The sequence below is a fragment of the Meles meles genome, chromosome 1, assembly GCF_922984935.1.
Source record: "Meles meles chromosome 1, mMelMel3.1 paternal haplotype, whole genome shotgun sequence".
Lineage (NCBI taxonomy): Eukaryota > Metazoa > Chordata > Mammalia > Carnivora > Mustelidae > Meles > Meles meles.
The window spans coordinates 203,748,468-203,770,194 of record NC_060066.1 but is presented as its reverse complement, the minus strand read 5'-3'; the positions used below and the strand labels follow the sequence as shown (position 1 = coordinate 203,770,194).

Genomic DNA, 21,727 nt, shown 5'->3' with positions numbered 1-21,727 from the left:
AGTTGCTCCTGCCAGGGACGGTGTGGGGTCGGTACAGAAACTGCACCCAGGGGAGTTCTCAGACAGTCACAAGGTCACCCCAGTCGCGGAGTCTTCAGAAAGCCTGAGGCTCTGACACTGCGGCTCCCACCTTCTGGCTGGTTGCCCCGAAGCCGGTCACTCAGCCTCTCTGGGCAGCAGCTTAGAAGCCTCAGCCCTGACATTCTGGCTCCCTGGGGAGCCTGGGAGGCAGAAAAGTCGGGGCTCTTCCTGCTGTCGAGGGTGATGGGCATAGGCACACTCAGAACGGCACCTTCTCCAAGCTTCGGCAGTGCCGAGATGGCAGTACCATGGCCCACCCTGGCTCCGGAGCACACGGGAGACCCAAGCACCCGCCAGACAACACCCAGAATTTGCTGGGGGCCAAGCTAGTTTCCAACAGAGGCTGGTACCATAGACTAGAGTGTGTTCCATGGACATCTGGGTGTAAAAAGGAAACACAGCCTTCTTTTGACCCTGATGGTTCAAGGGACATGTGAGTTTGCAATGGTTGGCATTTATTGAGTACCTACTGTGTGCACCCCATGCCCATTCTCTCTGATCCTTCAATGTCCCCACAAAGCAACTATTGTCCCTATGATAGAGATGGGGAAGTGGAGGAAAGAATAAATAATGGGCCCAGAGGACACAGCTCGGAAGCGGCAATGCTGGGATAGAAACCGAAGGAAATCTTCTTTCTTGGAGGACCTCTGGAAATGAGAGGGAAACTCATTTACTTCACCCAAGTGAGTTTTATTCCCACACATTTATGAAGCAGCCCCAATGCCCGGCCGTTACTCAGAGAAGCTGGGTCCCGAGCTCTGAGGGAGTCTGGGCGATAAGGTACAGACATGTGGGCAGCTAGTGACTGTCCCCCCCCACCCATATCGGGGAAGACATCCCCCCACACCAGCCTCAGCCCAGCCCTCCAGTGTGTCTTTCCGTCACTGTGCGAACAGGACTGAAGGGAAGGAGCCCGAACCTGCAGACGCCAAATGTGACCACCAGATGGCGACTGTCAGCTGCCTAAATCCACCTCTGCCTTGGAGACCAACAGGTCACCCTGGGTGGTTTTCCTAGAATGGGGAAGAGCTATAAGGAAAGCAGGTAAACGTGGCCAGGATGCAGAGAACCTGGGGGGAGGAGGTCAAATCAAAGCAGGGTGAAGAGGTGACCGTCAGAGACGGTGTCCCTGTGCCCAGCTGGGGTTCAATAAGCAAGCCCCGCCCCCCGCCAGGCTCCATCTCCTGGGGCTGAGGCCTCCCGCCTCCTGGGCAGCCCACAGTTGGAGCTAGTCCTTCCCCATGGTGTAGCCCTGAATTATGCTGCTGAAATAGACTTGTGTGTTGCGCTCCGGGTAGAAGAGGACCATGTAGCATTTGGGACCAAAGTAGCCCAGGCTGATACCCAGAAGGTTGAGCACGGTGACCAAGAGGTCCAGAATGGTGACCAGGACCCCCTCGTAGACAGACATGAAGGTACAGAGGGAGACGGAGGAGGTGAAGTAGAAGGTCATGCAGAAGGTGATGAACTTGGCCTCGTTGTAGTTGGTGGGCAACTCCTTGCCCATGTAGGCGAAGCTGAAGCCCGCCACGGACAGGAGCAGGTCCAGGCTGGTGTTGAACAGCAGCGCCTTGCGGTAGTTGCAGGACAGAACCATGATCTTGGGGTCATCGGGGTCGGGGCGGGCGGTAGGGTTGGCACTCATGGTCAGCACGTTGCCCACCATGATGACCACCTTGAGCGCCGTGAAGGACGCCACGAAGACATAGGGCCCGTGGTAGCGCACCCAGTAGCCGTAGGCGCGCGGGAGGCGCCGGGCCATCTTGAAAATGCAGACGATCTGGAACGAGCGCACGGTGATGCAGGAGATGCAGATGGTGAAGCAGAGGGTGAAGAAGGTCTGGCGGCAGAGGCACGTGAAGAACGTGGGCCGCCCTACGTACATGGGGACCATGGCGTAGGCCAGCAGCAGCGGCACCAGCATCAGGAAGCACATGGGGCCCCCGGCGGAGCGAACCATGGGCGTGTGCAGGTGTCTCCAGAAGACCACCATGATGGCCAGGGTGCTGAGGAAGCCCAGGAAGGACAGCATGGCCACGAAGATGGTGGAGGCCTCGTGCCATTCGAGGAAGGCCAGCCGCCGCTTGAAGCAGGACGTGTCATTCCTATGGGACCACTCGTAACTTGGGCAGGACTGGCAGTCAAATTCATCTGCGAAAGCCCAGGGAAGCTTCCTTCAGCCACACCCACCTTGCTGACAGCCACGTCCACTGCACCTGCACGGGGCCAGGTCTCAGGGATGGGGGCTGGGGGGTGGGCAAGCAAAGGGCAATGCCTACAGTCCTAGCCACCCCTCGCTGCGTCCCTTACATCCACTAGCCCATCCACTCCTCACTGCAAGCCCATTTCACAGATGAGGAACCTGAGGCTTATCCAGGCAGCCACAAAAGCTGTAAGTTACAGTAAGCTATAGCTGGTAAGTTACAGAGGCAAGATTTGAACCGAGTTTCCCTTGACTCCCATCCTAACAACTGCAATTCCTTCCTTCCAGGACCTTACTGTATGGTGGGACAGACATTTGCACTTGGGCAAAGAATTCTTTCAACCAATGCTTTCTTGAGCACCCTCCACGGTGATGAGCGCCTGAGGTGGGAGGCCACAGACGTGGATAAAACCTAGCCTCCTGTCTTCAGGCTACTGATCAACCAGGAGAGGAAAAGCCTGTGAAATCATCCAGCAAACTTTGGTTGATCACCTACTCTGTGCCCTGGGTTCACTAGGCACATGATAAGTCCTCTAGTCGATGTCTATATCCACTCAATTTACTAATCGGGGAAGTCACGAACAAAGTAATTGGAGCCCCAACTGTGAACCGTGCTCAGCACTAATAAGGACAGAGAGAAGACATTGTCCCCACCTTCCTGGACTTTATGGTCTATAGGGGGAGCTGTTACTTTGTCTAATCAAGGATGTCACTTAATAAATATTCACTGAGCCCACATTGTATGCTCTGAACTACGCTAGGCACAGGGAGGTCAGAGAGATAAATCAGATCCTGTCCCTACCTGCCAGAAACATTTCTTCTGTGGACAGGGACATTCATTCATTCATTCATCCATCCAGTGGACATTTTCTGGTCTGACACCCCTGGCCCTCAGTTGGTTACAGGTGTGTGGAGTGGAGATCAGTGACAGCCTTGCCTGGTTGAGGGCTGTTCCCTCTCCCACCCTCCCTAACAGTGTGCACTGAGGGTTTTTCTCTACACCAGCTTGTAAGGAGATACCCTGGAATGAGACGCGGTCCCTGAGTGAGACTCCAGAAACCTTGCCAAATATGAAAAGCCCTGAGAGCCCAGGGCAGGGCAGGACGGGGTGGAGCAGGGGTGTGGACCTGCAAGTCCTACCTGCAGTTCGGTTGAGGAAGGTGCCAGGAAGGCAGTCAAGACACTCGAAGCAGCAGGGATGGATGCCTATGGGCTTCTTCCTTTGCCCAGGCTGGCAGTCTTTGGAACACATGGACACTGGGATCTGGAGGGAGGAGGACAAGAGATCCTGAGCCCAACTAGTGGGATGCTCACGGGAGGGAAGCCTGGCCCCTGCCTGGGATGGGGAAGGAGGAGGAACTGACATTAGAACTGGACCTTTGCATGATCCCAGCGCCCTGGGATCGAGTCCCACATCGGGCTCCATGCTCCGCAGGGAGCCTGCTTCTCTCTCTGTCTCTGCCTGCCACTCTGCCTGTGCTCGCTCTTGCTCTCTCTCTCTCTGACAAATAAATAAATAAAAATCTTTAAAAAAAAAAGAACTGGACCTTTGCAGGGACCCTCTTAGTTTGGCCTGCCTGACACGTAAGCCGCCTTCTAACAGCACCCCACTGTTGAGACGGAGACTTCCTGACATTGCCGGTGAGATAGGATGTGACTCTGTGCCTGCTGACAGCTGCCTGTCTCCACGGAGGGGGAGCACTCCCAAGGAAGGAACTGAGATCTGGAGAGAGACCCTGAATCCAGCCGTGCCTGAAGTCCGCACGGTCTACCCCTAGAGTTTTCGATGATGGGACGCAACAGCTTCACTCCCTGCTTCCATCAGCTTCTGCCATGTGAGTCCGAGAGTAGCGTGAACATGGCCTTTGTGGAGGGGCGGGGTTTTCAGATGAACAGAGAACAGAGATGTTCCCTACTTCTAGAGAACAGAAGAGCCCCCACTGCTGGTTTATGAAACACAGGAATGAATTACAAGCAGAGGGGACAGTAAGGGCAGGGGAACAGAAGGGAGTCAGCAGGTCCCAGGAGAAGGGTGGCAGGTGGGAGAGCCCCATCTTGAAGTCTCGTATGGGACACACTAAGGATGAAGGGGAGGTGGGAAGCAACGATGGCTCCTGGAGGGGGAGAGCCTGTTTAGACCCAGGTGGGGCAAAAATCATTCTGATGCACAAATAAGAGGGTGTTACAAGAACACGCGTGTGAAGGGCCAGGGCCCAGACAAGGGGAGCCACAGTAGGACCACTTGGCCCCAGAGCCCCTCCCCCTTCTTGCCTCTGACAGGTCACCTGCCTTCCTGTTCCTCCCTTGTTGTCCCTCCTGCTCATGGCCATCAGGGGACACCTCCAGACGTCTTCTTCTCCTGCCTGAAGGTCCTTCCTGGAAGAACCTCAGGGGCTCTCCATCAGCCAAAATGAAACATCTGACCCCCGGCGGCCTGTCGACAGTCACCTCTGCCTCCCGCGGGACCACACACGTGCACCCCAACACACATGTGTGCCTTATCCGGACCTACAGCTTACCACCCCCTCACCATTATTGGCCCCCCCCACCACCTTCCAAACTCATCTCTTCACTAACCCCTAAGTGACCAACTTCATCCTACTCTCACTTGTGGACTCTCAACCTGCCATTGGCTCATTCATTCATTCATCCATTCAAGAAGGTACTGAGCTCATACCGATGCCAGGCGCTGGGAATACAGCAGTGAACCCGATGAGGCCAAGTCTCTGTTCTTAAGGAATGACTACGGTCATGCAGAAAAGACACCATCTACAGAGAAATATGTAACTCGACAGGTGGTGATCAATACTGGGCAGGCAAGTAGAGCTGTGCAGTGGGGATGGAAAGTGATGGAGGGGCTGAGTGCACATATGAAGGGTGAGGGCAGGGCTGGCCTCACTGAGCAGCTGATCCTGGAGCAGAAACCCAAAGGCTGTGAGGGACCAAGCCACGAAGAGGTCTGTGTAGGCCGAGGGAACAGCATATGCAAAGGCCCCGTGGCAGGGGGCACGTGGCATGGTTGCTGAGCAGGAAGCCCCATGGAAGTTGAGTACAATGAACACAAAGGACAGGACAGATCGATTCAAAGAGGTGGCATCAATACTCGGGCTTTTACTCCGAGTGAAGTGAGAAACTACTATAGGATTCCACGCAGAGGAGCGGCAGGACCCGACTTCCTTTCCACAGGACTGTCCTGGGTTCCATGTTGAGCTTAAACTGTGAGGGATGAGAGCGGAAGCAAGGGTGCAGGTAGGGTACCGTCCCAATAGCCCGGGAGAGAAAGTTGGCAGTTCTAGCTAAACAGGCAGCTGCAGAACGGAGGAGAAGGGGTCAAAACACTTCCGAAAGAGACAAAGACCTGAGTAAATGGGAAGACATTCCACGTTTATGCCTTGGGAGACTTAACACGGTGAACATGTCAATACCACCTAAAGCAACCTGCAGGTTGAACACACTCCCCATCAGAACCCCAGTGACTTTATTTATGTATGTATGTATTTATTTATTTCTCTATTTTTACAGGAATAGAAAAACCCATCCCGAAATTCAGATGGGATCTCAAGACCATTCAGTGGGGGGAAGATCGTTTTTCCAATGAAGGTGCTGGGAAAACTGGATATCCACGTATGAAAGAATAAAGTTGGACTGAACACCATATATGATTACCTCGAAATGGATCCATGACTTCAGTGGTAGACGTAAAACCACAGAAACAGTGAGAAGAAAACATAGGGCACAAGTTTCATGAAGCTGGAGCTGGCAATGATGTCCTGGATAGGATTTTGTGAAAAGTTAAAATTTCTGTCCATCAAATGACACTACCGAGAAAGTAAAAAGGCAACCCACAGAATGGGAGACAACACTTGTAAATCATATGTTTGACAAGGGATTAACATCCAGAATATGGAGACAACTCCTAGAACTAATAATTCAATTCAAAAATGGACAAAGCTCTTGAATAGGAATCCCGCCAAAGAAGAGATAGAAATGACGAATGAGTACTTGAAAAGATGCTCAGTCGTTAACCAGTAGAGAAATGCAAATCAAAACCACAGAGAGATGGGCACCTGGGTGGCTCAGTGGGTTAAAGCCTCTGCCTTCGGCCCAGGTCATGATCTCAGGGTCCCGGGATCAAGCCCCGCATCGGGCTCTCTGCTCTGTGGGGAGCCTGCTTCCTCCTCTCTCTCTGCCTGCCTCTCTGCCTACTTGTGATCTGTCTCTGTCAAATAAATAAATAAAATCTTAAAAAAAAAAAAAACACAGCGAGCGATGCCTCACACCCATCAGGATGGCTACTTTGGAAAAATCAAAAAACCAAAAGAAAACAAAAAAACAGAACACAAGCGGTCTTGGCGAGGACGTGGAGGAACCAGAACCTCTTGTCCACGGCTGGGAATGTGAAATGGTGCGGCCATTGCGGAAAACAATATGGTGGTCCCTCAAGAATTAAGAAGAGAGGGCGCCTGGGTGGCTCAGTGGGTTAAGCTGCTGCCTTCGGCTCAGGTCATGATCTCAGGGTCCTGGGATCGAGTTCCGCATCGGGCTCTCTGCTCAGCGGAGAGCCTGCTTCCCTTCCTCTCTCTCTGCCTGCCTCTCTTGTGATTTCTCTCTGTCAAATAAATAAAATCTTTAAAAAAAAAAGAAGAGAATTAACACATGATCCAGTTTCCACTTCCGGGTCACACTCAAAAGAATTAAAAGCAAGGTCTCAAAGAAATATTTGTACACCCATGCTGACAGCGGCATTATTCACAGTAGCTTAAAGGTAGGAACGCCCCGAGTGTGCCCATTGACGGATGAATGGAGAAGCAAAATGTGGTATTTTTTATTGGATTATGATTATTCATAATCATATAATCATAATCCATTGATTGAATGGATTATTTGGTCTATAAAGGAAGGGAATTCTGACACACAGTACAAAATGGATAAACCCTGAGGACATGATGCTGAGTGACATAAGCAGGTCACCAAAAGACAAATACCGTGTGATTCCATTTACAGGAGGTTCTTGGTCACATTCACAGAAACACAAAGCAGACAGGTGGTTTCCGGGGCTGGGGAGAGGCGGGAATGGGGGCTTGGTGTTTAACAGGTATAAAGTGTCCATTCTGCAAATGACGAGGTCAGGAGGTAAAGGCTTGTGGTCCTAGCACAAGAATGTGAATGTGCCCAAGACCACCGAACTGTGCCCTTCAAGACGGCAAAGATGTAAACGATTTATGTATATCTTGCCGCAAAAAACAAACAAACAAACAAACAAACAAACAAAACCTTTGGAAAAAATTGGACGAGAAGGTGAATGTTATAGGGTTTTTTTTTAAACCATAATTTAAATTCTTTTTTTTTAATTTTATTTATTTATTTGACAGATAGAGATCACAAGTAGGCAGAGAGGCAGGCAGAGAGAGAGGAAAGAAAGTAGGCTCCCCCCTGAGCAGAGAGCCCAATGCGATGCGGGGCTCGATCCCAGGACCCTGGGATCATGACCTGAGCCGAAGGCAGAGGTTTTAACCCACTAAGCCACCCGGGCACCCCCATAATTTAAATTCTTTTAAAGTAATTTATACCAAAGCTTATAGAATGCAGTGAACATAACACTTAGAGGGATAGATAGAGCTCTAAATGCCTACTGAAAGCAGAAGAAAGGTCTCAGATCACAAGCGTTTACTATCTCACAGCAGAGCTAAGTTTATGCTTCTCTCCGTCAAGGTTTGGTCTACATGGAACTCAATCACTCTGGTTTTCTGCAGAACATCACACTGGTCTGCTCTACCGACAGCACCGTACTCATTGGATCTCATGAGTACGAAGTAGCAAGTGTCCTCTATGCCCCTCTAGGACGTGAATCCTTCAGGATAAAGGTATATAAGCCCTTCAAAGATTCAAAGCGGGCCTGCCACACCAGTCATGCTTTTAGGGGTCCTGTGGTCTGGGAAATTCCAGGACATCCTCTCTATGTTAAAGGGTGAGTCATTCCATCTCACATCTCCTACCATTAAAGATGTGGGGCACTTGAGGAATCTCCAGACATGGGGGAGAGCATAAACTGCTCTTGGAAATCCTGTTCCAACCCACACTGAGCCGCGACTCGGAAGGCTTCTGGTTTCAAGGTAAAGAATGACAAGTGTAGAAAGAGCCTCCGAGGGCAGGCGTGGCTGCAGGACCTGCTCTCCTTACCACTCAGGCAGATGTGCTGACGCCAGCGCCACCTGCAGGGGACAAGCTGGGCAGCCCAGTAAGAGCGCTGCTCAATGGGCTACAACGTGCTACAACGTGCCTTCCGAAACAGGGCATCACTCTGTCTGCAAATCAGCTCCTGTGGCCTGCTGGGCCTCCTTGGAAAATGAGCAAGTGGCTTCAGGACCTCAAGGGACCCTCAGATGCATGGAGTCCTGGGGTTGGGCAGGAAGAGGGGCAAGTCCCCATGCAAGAAAAAACACTTGGGATCAGGCCAAAGCAAGCCCAGGGGGAATGAGTATTTTCCTCAAATCCGTGATGACGACCTTTGTGTCTCGTGTGAATGCCAATCCAAGGACGCAGGGAGTGATAAAAACCAGATGGAAAAGGTGGACCTCCAGCACAGGTCAGCTGGCCCCTGCCTTTGGCCCCCCGGGGCTCGCACAATGGGCCATGAACAGAGTACTCACGATGTTGGGGATGGAGGCTGTGGCGTGAGCTCCGCAGCATGGACCCCTCTCTCCATGGTCGGCGTAGATACGGCCACGGCTGAGCACCTAACCTTCCAGCCCAGAACCCGGGCTGAGCCCTGGATTGCTTCCAATCTACGCAGACCCTAGCACATCTACCATGTTGGGTGTCTTCTTCCCTGGAGGGAGCTCTGATGCATCCATGCAAGAACTCACCTCCCCTGTCCACAGGGCAGTGTCGTGATCCAAGGCTGGATGGACCAAATAGGTCACCGTCCTGGGTGCCCCCAGAACCTCACCTCAGAAAGAGACCCCTTGTATGGCAAAGGGGGGGTGATGTGGGCATGGGACCCCCAGATCCACTGATCACAACATAGACCACGTCACCCAGAAGTACCCAGCCTGACGAGATGATGGGATGGCACACTGAGGGTTCAAGTGAGATCCAGCTTGGGGACAGCCCCTTGAGGGTGGGGCCGCTGCCCTTTAGGATGACATATAAGCACTGAGTGGGAGGCTCGTATGTAGCACTATGGCCCCAACAGCTAGAATACAGAGGTCCAGCAACCATGGGGCAGAGGGATTGGCCATGCTCACCATGGTTCTCAGGGGCTCCCTGTGGGGCTGGTGAGTCTCTTCCCCAGAAGCCTGGACTCTGCTAGAACGCAGGTTCTGGTCTCCAAAGAGGGACCGTTTCCACCAGCAGACAAAGGAGGCTGTCTGATCCCTCCTTGGTCATTTCAGGGGCCTGATGCCAGTGAGCAAGACAGCCAAGGAAGAAAGAGGTAACCGACTTCAATGAGCGTTAGCAGCTAGGTGGCCGGACCTCAAGGAGGCAGGAGGGACTCGGTCTGGAGTCCGGGAGACTGGCCACGGTGGCCCAGCCCTCACAGCTGCTGCACACCTGCCACATCAACAGGCCAGCAAGCTCAAGCTTGAGCTCAGACACCTGGGGACCAGTGTCTGGGTCACCCCAGTGGCCAAGTGGCTGAGGGTGAAGGACTCCAGGATGGGTGACAGAGGGAGACACGAGAAGTAGGGCCTCCACCTGGGACCCCGCTGCAGCAAGCAGGGGCTGTGGGAGGTCCGCTCAGTTCCCGCTGGAGGGACTGGGCTGGCTGCTGCCCTCCCACCGGGCTGGGGGAAGGACAGCATCACGGTGAGCGCAGCGAGGAGTGGACATCCCTGTGGCCTCCCTCGTGTCTTCTCAAACCTCCTTTTAGTCCTGCCACAGCCACAGTGACAGCGTTGTGTGGGTGCTGCCTGTGGGCTTCTCACCTAAGCGGCACTCAGTCTCTTTCGCTCTCTGCCCTGGGGCCGGGGTGTGAGATGCTCATGGGAAACTGCTGGGCACTCATGCATGTGTGACTTGGAAGCACAAGGGAGTTAACGCCCCATGGGGTGACCCTTGACCATGGCAGATGGGGATGGGGTGGTATAGAACCATGGATCCATCCCATCCTCTTCCCTCCCTTGGGGACAATTCTAAAGTGGCAGTTCAGAAGGTCCTGGTAAGACTCAGCTCACAGCATAGCCTGAGAACATTCTCTTCTACTGATGTTCCCTGTGTCCGTAATGAACTCTCCCCCATCACCTACTCCTGTTCCCGCGGAGCATATCTTGGAACAAACTGTCTGTGCATAAACCCTTGCCTCAGGCTCTGCTTTCCAGGAGAAACCCAGGCGAAGACACTGTTATTTGTTGAATTGCCTCCCCTCAAAATTCAAATGTGACCTTATTTGGAAATAGGATCATTACAGATATAATTAGTCAAGATGAGGTCCTAGCGGAGTCGGGTGGGCCCCTACTCCAAAACGACCCAAGTCTTTATAAAAAGGGACATTGGGAGACAGACACATCCCCAAGGAGAAGGCCATATGGAGTTGATGGCAGAGGTCGGGGGAGACAATCCCAGCCAAGGAAAGCCGGCAATGGCCAACCAACCACTAGGAGGTGGGAGAGAGAGGCCCAGAACATTCTTCCTCATGCCCTAGAAGGAAACAACTCTCCTGACACCTTGAGCTGAACTGCCAGCCCCCAGAACCGGGAGAGAGTACGTGTCTGTTGTTTCAGCCCCCTCACCCCGACTGTGGTCTCTTGGGACCGCAGACTCGTAAATTAATGGAGACAACCCAACTGACTGCATCAAAATCCGCATGGAGTGCAGGAACCAGCAGCACCCAGCGTTGCAGAACAGGGTGGAGAGTGTGGGCGGGGGGTGGGGAGGATGCCGACGAAGGCCCCTCAAGCTTTTATATACCCTCCCCCTCCACACCAGGCTGGGTCTCCATCCCTCCCCACACCACCACCATCCTGACAGCTTGTCTAAGAGGGTGAAACAAAGGAGCTTTCAAATGACAGATGGCAGGCACAGTGGAGGGTCCGGCGACCGCACCGAAAGCGTGAGCACTGGTTGATACGAGAATTGACATCCTTAGCACACGCGTGGCCAGCAAACGTTCACTTGGCACAGCTCCTGAGCCCCTGGGTCCAGAGAAGCCAGAAAGCCCTAGACGTCCCCAGTGCTTGGTCACTGGGAGGAGCGAGCCCAGACACTCCCCACACATACAGAGTCCCCACCGGCTATTTTTAACAGATCTCCGGTCCAAAGCGCCCCGGCCACCCCAGCCCGAGCCGGCGCCCAGCCCCAGGCCCCGGCGCCCCCGCAGCCGTCCGAGAGCTGACCGTGTTGTTGGCGGTGTGCCAGGAGACGTTCTGGCCCATCTTCAGCTGCCGCAGCGCGGGGTAGTAGAAGGCAATGCTCAGGAACGGGTTCTGGCTCAGGTCCCATTGCCATTGGATGACCTCCAGGCTCATGAGCAGGTCCCCTTGCTTGTCAAAAAAGATTTCGTGGCCCAGGAGGGTGAAGTTGACCTTCCAGATCTCCTGAAGTAGCTGAAGGGGCCAAAGGGAAACGAAGGGAGGCTGGCATCGGAGCCCGGGCCAGACCTGGGGGAAGTTCTCCTACCCCGCTAGCCTCGATTTCCACAGCTGCGCAAGGGGGGCATAGGACTGGGCAGGTGGCCATCGGGGGCAGTGGCTGAGAGTGCCGCCTCTGGTCTCAGATACCTCTGGGTTTAGACACCAGCGTTGCCCCTGCTTGAGGCCTTGGACCTGCCACTTGACCTTCATGAGCCCTGGGTTCCTCTTCAGCACAGTAGGACAACACAAACCATGTCTCCTGGGCTCTGAAGCCGTCAGTGAGTTTACCTGCGTTGGGAACTTAGCACAGCGTCTGAAAACTAGTAAGTACTAGGGGCGCCTGGGTGGCTCAGTGGGTTAAGCCTCTGCCTTCAGCTCAGGTCATGATCTCGGGGTCCTGGGATGGAGCCCCACATGGGGCTCTCTGCTCAGCAGGGAGCCTGCTTCCCCCTCTCTCTCTGCCTGCCTCTCTGCCTACTTGTGATCTCTCTCTCTCCGTCAAATAAATAAATAAACTCTTAAAAACAAACAAACAAAAAACTAGTAACTACTCACCTCCCGCCCCGGTGTTGATAATATCCCTTCTCCCTGGAAGTCACCTCGGCCAACCCTCGGGGACCCCATATCTGGGCCCGAGAGTCTGCTGCTTCTCCTACGCACAAGGGTCAGCAGCACCTGTCCCTGTCCCCTGGGTGCTTCCTGCCTCCCCACCATTTGAGGCCACTCTCCATCTCTCTCCATACCGTCCCCCATCACTCTGAGTAGGCAGAAGCTGGTACAAACTGAAACATGCTTTGGACTGGGTATCTTTGGGCCTGAATTCCAATCTGAGCTCTTTCCTCAATTTGCTGTGTGACTTTGGGCAAGTCACTGAACCTCTCTGGACTGACCCCAAAAGAACTTCCAGCTTGGATACTCCATCAGTCTGACTCCTAGATTTTTCCTCCATAAACAAGAGAGTCTATTGGGCTATATCTCAGGGGTCCGGAGCTCATCTCCCCCTTGGGACCGACAGACAGCCAGCGAAGGACTTCAGGGCCCTAGCCTTCTTCCCACCCTGCCGAGGGAGTGAGGTTCTGGCTCTGGAAGTTTCTCCGGAATTTGCACATGTTGCTAGGAGTGAGGGCAATGGTTTTGGGAGTTGAGAGGAGGGAGGCTCCTCCCTCCTGGTAGACCTTCGGACCAGAGTCAGGATGGCAGAGGCCCAAGGTTCTGATGTCCAGGTCATATTCCCCACACTGACCTGGCCACGCCTGGCTGAGCAACCTGGGATTCCAGGGCTCCAAGGTAAGGGGTCACAAAGGATCATCGCTGGGACATCTGGGTGGCTCAGTTAGTTAAGCATCTGCTTTGGGCTCAGCTCATGACTCCAGGGGAGACTCCTGGGATGGAGTCTCGAATCATGCTCCTTGCTGATGCTTCTCCTTCTGCCTGCCTCTCCCCCTGCTTCTGCTCTCTCTCTCTCCCCAACAAATAAATAAATAAATCTTTTAAAAAGGAAGGAAGGAAGGGAGGGAGGGAGGGAAGGAAGAAAGGCCGGCAGGCAGGCAGGCAGGCAGGCAGGCGGGCTTTTTATAAAACAAAATGATTGGACCTGAACAGTCTGAGAAGTACGTGCAAGTCCCACTCTCTGTGATTCCATAACCTTCTGAACGTTTTCCCTGGGACTGCCAAAGCCCCCCCCCCCCATTCACCAGCCAGGATTTCCCCAGCCTGCCCTGAGCACACCCCCACCCCCCATCTCCAAAGGCAGTACATTCCCCCAGCCTCCATCCCCAAGTCTCCCCATCACCCAATGCCTCTCCCTCTGCCTCATCCCCCCAACCCGAGGGCTGCCCTCCCTTCCAGCCCCCCTGTCCCCGCCCTTGTGTATCGCCACCCCCTGCCGCTCCCTAGCGAGGTGATCATCACTTCTTTGAACCTGTCTGTGGGACAGTCATCATGGACTCACTGTCTACTCACAGAGTGTCTGGGGATAGACGGCAACTGACATAAAGGGGTTAGTTAGCACACAGTAAGTGCTCATTCATTCGTTCCTTCAGTAAATATTCACCAAGAGTCAGCTCTGAGCCAGACCCAGTTCCAGCAGCTGGGGAGACCGCACTGAGCAGGACTGAAAGGTCCCTGCTCTCTCGGGCCTACATTTGGGGGGAGGAAGGAGGCAGGGTAGGGAATAGCCAATAAACAAGAAAACAAGTAAATAAACACAATAGAAACAATGTAGGGCAAGTGTTATGACAAAAATCAATCGGGTGACTCTCCCAGCCATAGTGGAGGGTCTGGCACAAGAGGGTCCATTAAGGCAAAGGGGAGGGACAGCTGGAGCCCAGCTCACGCTCCTACCAAGCCACACCCCCTGTACGGCATTGTGGTCTAACGTGTTCGCACAAAGGGCATTATTTCCTAATTCCCACGGTGACACTGTCCACGCCCGTGAAAGGCCTGGGTGACATTTACACAGGCTGCACTGGGCTCCCTGCTCCACCAATAGGGAAGGAAAGAAATCGACTGGTCCTTCATCACAGCTCTTGGCACTCACGGATGGGAGAGCTGACGGGTGCGGTGGGAAAATCATGCGACGCCAAAGGGCCGACCAGCGTTCAAAGCCGTGGTCTGCCGCTTACCACTAAAACCATCCCCGATGAGTCACCTTGACTCCCTGCCTCAGCCTTCTTCTCTGTAGATTACCAACCTCCAAGGATGGCCACGAGTTAGGGCGATGTATAGATGTATACCAGGCCCTCGGTGCCTACTGAGGCTCAAAAAGTGGTAAAGCACGAGACACGTGATAATTACGTATGTTATGAACATAGCAGCACATATAATAAAATATAATATTTCGCTGGCTGGCACTAGGATTTCTTTTTTTTTTTTTTTTTAAGATTGTATTTATTCATTTGACAGAGAGAGACACAGTGAGAGAGGGAACACAAGCAGGGGGAGTGGGAGAGGGAGAAGAAGGCTTCCTGCTGAGAGCAGAGCCCGGTGCGGGGCTCAATCCCAGGACCCTGGGATCATGACCTGAGTTGAAGGCAGACACCTAACCAACTGAGCCACCCAGGAACCCCTAGAACTCCTTTTAAATAATAATTGCATTGTTTCAAAAAATCAAGCACTTAGGGCTGCAAGGTTGGGCTCTAAGATTATGGGGTAGAGGGATACAAATAAAGAAGAGAAGGGGGAATTTTTTACAGAATTAACTAAGTTGCTCTGTGAAGGAAGTGAACAGATATTTGGGAATGGGGGATCCAGAAAAAGGGAGGAAGGGGAGAATAAAGACAGAATATAGGCAAAGTTTGGGGGAGCTTGAACGCCAAACTATGAAAAAGCCAAGGGACCATTCAAGCAAGAGAGATGCTGGAGAGCAAGGTATGAAGTGAGTATCTCTGATGTAAATCCCCTCCACTCCGACAGAGCCTCGGGAAGACCTTCTAGCCCCATGAAGATTTCCTGGTTTGGGGTGTGTGTGTGTGTGTGTGTGTGTGTGTGTGTGTGTACACGTGCATGTGCAAATCAGAAAAACACAAATTGAAACTCCAAGTCTGAATCCGGACAACACAAACCTGGGACAAGAGAAGATACATAACCCTGAAGCAGGGCCTCGGAGAGCAGAGAGAATACACCAGTCCACCCCCAGGGTCTCCAGCCCGGAGGGAGAGAGAGAGACGGCAGGGGACCTGGGACGCCTATGGCCTGCCAGGCTTCCTTCCAGGGAATTTCACCCAAATCTCCTCCCAGCACAAGCCATCTTGGATGGCAATGATTACATAAATTTAAAAAAGGAGTTTTGTTACCATCAAGGACTTCTGTCCGGTTCTGTGTGTCTGGAGGCAGGGTGTGGTCCCATGGCCTCTCTGACCAATTTGCCCAGAACCCAGCAAAAGATGGAAAGGCTAGCGGGGAGCACGGGCACCAGCGGTTTCCATGGTAACCACTCCATGCCTGCCCCGGGGTAGGGGGCCCTGACTACCCACAGGCGGGGCCTCACCTCCCAGGGGTAGATCACCCTCTTGGAGCAGGTGGTCTGGGTGCAGCGCAGGAGACTGTGTAGAGCATGGGCCACGGCATAGACAGCTGAGTACACGTTGTAGACCACGCGCTCGCCAGAGAGCGTGAGGATGGTGTTGAAGGACACGGTGGTGTCCTGGCAGGTGTCGCACTCCTGGTTGCAGGTGGCCCCCAGGCTGGTCCTGTTGGGTGCGGGCGGCCCAGCCTCGGGGGGGCGCGTGCGGAACTCACTGAAGCCCGGGATGGGCACGCTCTGGGTGGTGATGCCCAGGAAGGTGCCCGTGTTGCGCAGCTCAGTCAGGTTGTGCAGGACCGGGTCGATGGCCCAGGATTCGGAAGCGATCCACACAGCGCCCGTGAAGTTCTGGCGGAGCACCTCGCGGAAGAAGTTGTGCAGGGCCAGGTCGGGCGAGAACAGGACCACGATGCGCGCGGAGCTCTGCTGTATCTTGTCCACGATGGCCTCCAGGCGCTGGCGCTCCCACTGCGTCACCTCCTGGTTGGGCTGCGGCATGGGCAGCGTCTCCTGGAAGGCGATGCAGATGTCGCGGGTGGCCAGGCGATCGTTGAGCAGCTGGCCGTTGTAGCGGCCGTAGTCGTCGCTGCTCACCAGCAGGATGATCCAGTTCCAGCCGAAGTAAAGCATGAGCTGCACCATGGCCTCGATCTGGTGGTCCGCGCCCGGCACCGTGCGCAGCAAGGAGGGGAAGCGGTTCTTGTCGCGCAGCTCGTCGCTGATGGCGCTGTAGGTGATCTGCTGGACGGGACCGCCGCAGCGTGAGTGAGGGGCTCCCCAGGCCACCGTCGCCCCACCTGGGTCCCCACTGCATCGCCCTCATCCTTCCCCCTGCAGTCTCTGCTGACCGTGGCAGCCAGGGGACCCAGTAGTCCCCTTACCCCTCTGCTCAAAACTCTTCAACAGCTCCAAAAGTCACTCAGGGACAGCCAGAGTCCTTACTGACCCCAGCCCTCCCTTCTCTGACCTCATCTCCTCCTACTCTCCCCGGGGTCCCAGTTCTGCTCACGGGTCCTGTGAACCAACCAGCCTCTCCAGGCTCTGTCTCCTCGTCCCAGGGGACCCTTCCAGACACCCACATGGCTCCCTCACCACTTCACCTCCCTTGGGTCTTTGTCCAATGGTCAGTAAGACCTGCCTGACCACCCTGTTGGACACTGCAGTCCCCCTCTACCCGTTCTACCTGCCCACGGACCTGTCCAGCCTTCCTCACCCTGCTTGCCTTTTGCTTCTGTGCACTGCGCTCCCCACTTTCCAGCAGCCTTCTCATGTGGTTACTGACATGGCCTGTCTCTCCGCCAGGAGACGGGCTCTTATGCTTTGTCCCCTGCAGTATCCCCAGCCCCACAACAGCACCTAACACAGGAGGTGCTCAGTAAATATTGGTCAAATGAATGGAAGAATGAGTTACGTCCTGAACTCGATGCCTCGCGTAAGTATACTAACATTTACTAAGCACCTACTATGTGTCAGACCCTTGGTGTTTACATAACAAAAATGATGGCAAAAATGATAGTATTTGTAACTATCTACCTACTGTGAGCTATTTTCTTATGCTAACTCTTCCTTAATGCATGAAAATTTCAGGCCAATGCTGGTCGCAGCGTTTTCAATCATGAGGACAATGACACGGTAATAATGCCAATACGAGTGGCCCTTTTTTGAGGACCTACTGTGTGGCAGGCCCTATGCTAGGCAACCATATGGTATAATAGCACTTTCTGAGTCTTCGTTTTTGCGCAAAGTACTTTATATAATGACCACTGCATCATCAACGAGCCACCCTACCACACAGACTCCAGCAGGGGTTAGACCCTTTAATCTTCAGATAACCCTGGGATGGAACTCTTAACTCTTATCATCCTATTGTACAGCTAGGGAAGCTGAGACTCAGAAGGGTTAAGAGATTTGCTCAAGGCCTCACAATGGCCAAGGCTCAGAGCCAAGGTGCACAACCTGAGCTCTTAACCAATCAGCAGGGCTGCATCCCCAGGGCTGGGGTTGACATCCAAGCCCTGCTTCCCGCCTCCTCCTACCCTCATGACTCTGGGCGGAAGTGAGCCCTCTGGACAATCACATCTCCGTGCCCTCCCCACCTCCTTCCCCCAGGAGCCGTGGGCCTCACCTGGGGAAGGAGGAAGAGGGAGAGAAAGTGGGCCACAATTGTGGTGGACTCGGAGTTGTCGGGGCCGATGACGGCCACCACACGGGGCACATAGTGGCTGTAGTCCTCCTGGATGGGCAGGGAATAGTCTTCCCGAGCCAAGAAGTAGAGCACGGGCTGGATGTTGTTGGAGATGTAGCAGACGTCCACCATCTCGTAGCCCAGCAGCACGCCCGGCAGCAGGCCACTCTGGTTGTTGATCTCCTCCACCGCAAAGCGCATGGCCTGCAGTAGGTTGTAGCCCATCACCTTCATTTCATACCTGGTGGGGGGGTGGCCACATGGGGTGGGGTGGGAAGCACGTCCAGAGTGAGAAGGGGAAGGGATGCGAGAGCCAGCTTGTCCCCTCTGCCTCCCACAGGAAAACCCAAGAGCTGTCCAAGAAGGAGCCGCTCCAGAAGATTCTGGCATGTTTATCACATCACGGTCCCCATACCATACCAAATCTCTAGAATCACCGTCATCCCTATGACCACCTCTGACACTGTGAGCATCGTGGCTACCATCAGTCACTACCATTGTCCCCACTCTGGCCTTCCGTATGATCTCTACCGCCACTCTACCAATACCCACCAATGTGATCACCATCGCCCACGACAATCTCTGTCATCCCATTAGTCACCGTCACACCTACTATTCCTAGGAACGATATCATCGCCTCTGCCCTCACTAAAACCACGTGTCTGTGACCACCACTACGAATACCACCATCATCTTCATCACCATCATCGCCAGCATCCTCTTCACCACCGTCATTATCGTCAAGTGCACCACCGCCGGCACCACCACTGCCGGCACCATCATCTGCGTCACCGCGTCACCACCGTCATTATCATCATCTCCGTCACCGCCGTCACCATCATCTCCGTCACCATCATCTGCATCACCGCCGTCACCACCACTGTCATTATCATCATCTCTGTCACCACCGTCACCACCACCGCCGTCACCATCATCTGCGTCACCACCATCACGACCACCGTCATTATCATCATCTCCGTCACCATCATCTGCATCACCGCCGTCACCATCACCGCCGTCACCATCATCTGCATCACCGCCACCATCATCACCGTCATCATCATCATCTCCGTCACCGCCGTCACCATCATCTCCGTCACCACCATCTGCGACACCGCCATCACGACCACCGTCATTATCATCATCTCCATCACCATCATCTGCGTCACCGCCGTCACCACCGTCATTATCATCATCTCCGTCACCGCCGTCACCATCATCTCCGTCACCATCATCTGCGTCACCGCCGTCACCGTCACCATCATCATCTCCATCACCGCCGTCACCATCATCTCCGTCACCATCATCTGCATCACCGCCGTCACCACCATCATCATCATCATCATCTCCGTCACCGCCGTCACCATCATCTCCGTCACCATCATCTGCGTCACCACCATCACCGTCACCATCATCTGCATCACCGCCGTCACCACCACCGTCATCATTATCATCTCCGTCACCGCCGTCACCATCATCTCCGTCACCATCATCTGCGTCACCGCCGTCACCACCGTCATTATCATCATCTCCGTCACCGCCGTCACCATCATCTGCATCACCACCATCATCACCGTCATTATCATCATCTCCGTCACCGCCGTCACCATCATCTCCGTCACCATCATCTGAGTCACCGCCGTCACCACCGTCATCATTATCATCATCTCCGTCACCGCCGTCACCACCACCGTCGTCACCATCATCTGCGTCACCACCATCATCACCGTCATTATCATCATCTCCGTCACCGCCGTCACCACCGTCATTATCATCTCCGTCACCGCCGTCACCATCATCTCCGTCACCGCCGTCACCATCATCTCCATCACCATCATCTGCGTCACCGCCGTCACCACCGTCATCATTATCATCATCTCCGTCACCGCCGTCACCACCGTCGTCACCATCATCTGCGTCACCATCACCCCCACTGTTTTCACCATCATCATCTCCGTCACCATCATTACCACCGTCTTCACCACCATCACCGCCACCACCATCATCACCATACTCGTCGCCATTTGCTTTATCACCAGTATTACTGCTACCAACATCATCAGCATCACCGCCCTCACCACCGTCACTTCACTGGACTCCCCACCATTATCACAGGCATCAGAACGTTCAAGAATGTGCCCGGTACCATCCCCAGCACCATCACCCTCCCGTTCTCAAACCAGCGTGTGACCTCCCCCACCATCACGGACAGGGTGCATTTCTTACAGTCACTCTTTCCTTTATCCCTCTCTCTCAGATTGCCTTCGCCTTCTCGGCACCAGGTCACTAATTCATAATCTCTTGCTTGCATGAAGGCGGCCCACCTAATCTTGAGCGATGCCGTCACCCCATGGGGCTCACAGGGGAAGGGCGGGCGAGGGAAATCCCTGACAGTCCTGCAAACACCCCCCGCCCACCACCACCACTGCCTAACCGCGGTCCTAGGGAAATGCAAACCTTGCCCTCCGGTCTGAGAACCTGCTGCAGAAAAACCACATTCCCGCCTTCCAAAGGCATGCCCGTTGGTTTCTGGACTGGGCCTTGACACAGACTCCCTTGCCAAAGTAGGTGGGGGTGGTTTGGATTGTCTCTCCAACCCCCCGCCCCAGGCTCAAGTATCCTCTAAGGCTTTACTAAGAGATGTGACACGGGGACACCCAGGCCTCCGTGTTTCAGGACTCAACTGCCGAAGATCTTGGTAACGTGAACTGTGTGGGGTCCCCCTGAGGGCCAGGAGGGGTGATCCAGGACGAGGGGCTGTCAATGAATGAGGAGGAGCATTTTGAGCCCTGGGTCACGGCCTGGTCCCCCAAGGACCACGGGACCAGCTCAGGCTTCCCACCCCATCCCCATCGCCACTTCCAGCCTCACATGGGAGACTCACTCCTTGCACTGGGGCACCTGCAGGAAGTTGAGGTGGACGATGCCCTTCACGTTGGCATGGAGGGAGAAGAGACCACCCAGGAGGTAATCCCCAGCCAGGTAGAAGTCTGAATTCTCAGCCGGCGCAGCCAGGACCTGCAGCAGGATGAACAGGGAGCAGACCGCCCTGGCCCGGGGTCCCATGGCTGGGAAGTGGGGGTCCCTGGAGGTGGCCCTGCCTCATCAGAGAGCTGGCAGCTTGGCACCAGGGGATTTGCACAGACATTTACATAGTGACCGCCCTGCCTTGGCCCTTGGGGCGGGGAAAGCACCTGGGACAAGTAGAGAGGTCTAAGAAGTCAGGGGGGAAAAGGAGGAGGCTGGAACTAGGATGATCGCCTCCCAGGGCGTGGTGGGACCCGGGTGGTCTGGGAGAACCCCATCTAGAAACAGAGAAAGCACGTCCTGCCAGCTTGGGCGCTCCCTAGCCTGCCACTTGTTGAAGACCAGTGTCGTGCCCCTAACGTCTCCAACATTTGGGAGTCAGGAGTCACCCAGGAGACAGAGTAGGCTGACAAAAGGATCCCAAGCTTCAGACCCTGATCAAGTGGAGGCTGGCATGTGGTAATTCATATACGGCATCTGACCCATAGCCGGTGTTCCAGAAGTCACAGCCGTTGTCAATAAGAACCAGGCGTCGCGCCGCGTGCTTGCCTTTCACTGTCTTGTTCAATGCTCATGATAACCAGGACCATTACCAGTCCCATTTCACAGATGAGGAAACCGAGGCACAGAGAAGT

At 54.2% G+C, this 21,727-nt stretch overlaps 1 protein-coding gene across 1 annotated transcript; it reads right to left on the bottom strand.

Moving 5' to 3' along the window:
- Positions 1 to 1,277: 1,277 nt before the first annotated feature.
- TAS1R2 (taste 1 receptor member 2) lies at positions 1,278 to 21,131 on the bottom strand. Its single transcript, XM_045979792.1, has 6 exons — positions 20,950 to 21,131; positions 18,006 to 18,306; positions 15,845 to 16,618; positions 11,620 to 11,829; positions 3,425 to 3,548; positions 1,278 to 2,232 (listed from the first exon to the last, which is right to left on the bottom strand). Exons 1-6 carry the CDS (start codon positions 21,129 to 21,131, stop codon positions 1,310 to 1,312), a joined length of 2,514 nt encoding a protein of 837 aa, XP_045835748.1. The 3' UTR covers positions 1,278 to 1,309.
- Between the last annotated feature and the right edge of the window lie 596 nt (positions 21,132 to 21,727).

Coding starts and splice junctions, on each gene's coding strand:
- TAS1R2 (XM_045979792.1), bottom strand. CDS start 21,131: ATGGGACCCCGGGCCAGGGCGGTCTGCTCCCTGTTCATCCTGCTGCAG. Junction 18,307..20,949: donor CAGGTGCCCCAGTGCAAGGA/GTGAGTCTCCCA, acceptor CCCCCCCACCAG/GTATGAAATGAAGGTGATGG. Junction 2,233..3,424: donor CTTCCTCAACCGAACTGCAG/GTAGGACTTGCA, acceptor GGGCTTTCGCAG/ATGAATTTGACTGCCAGTCC.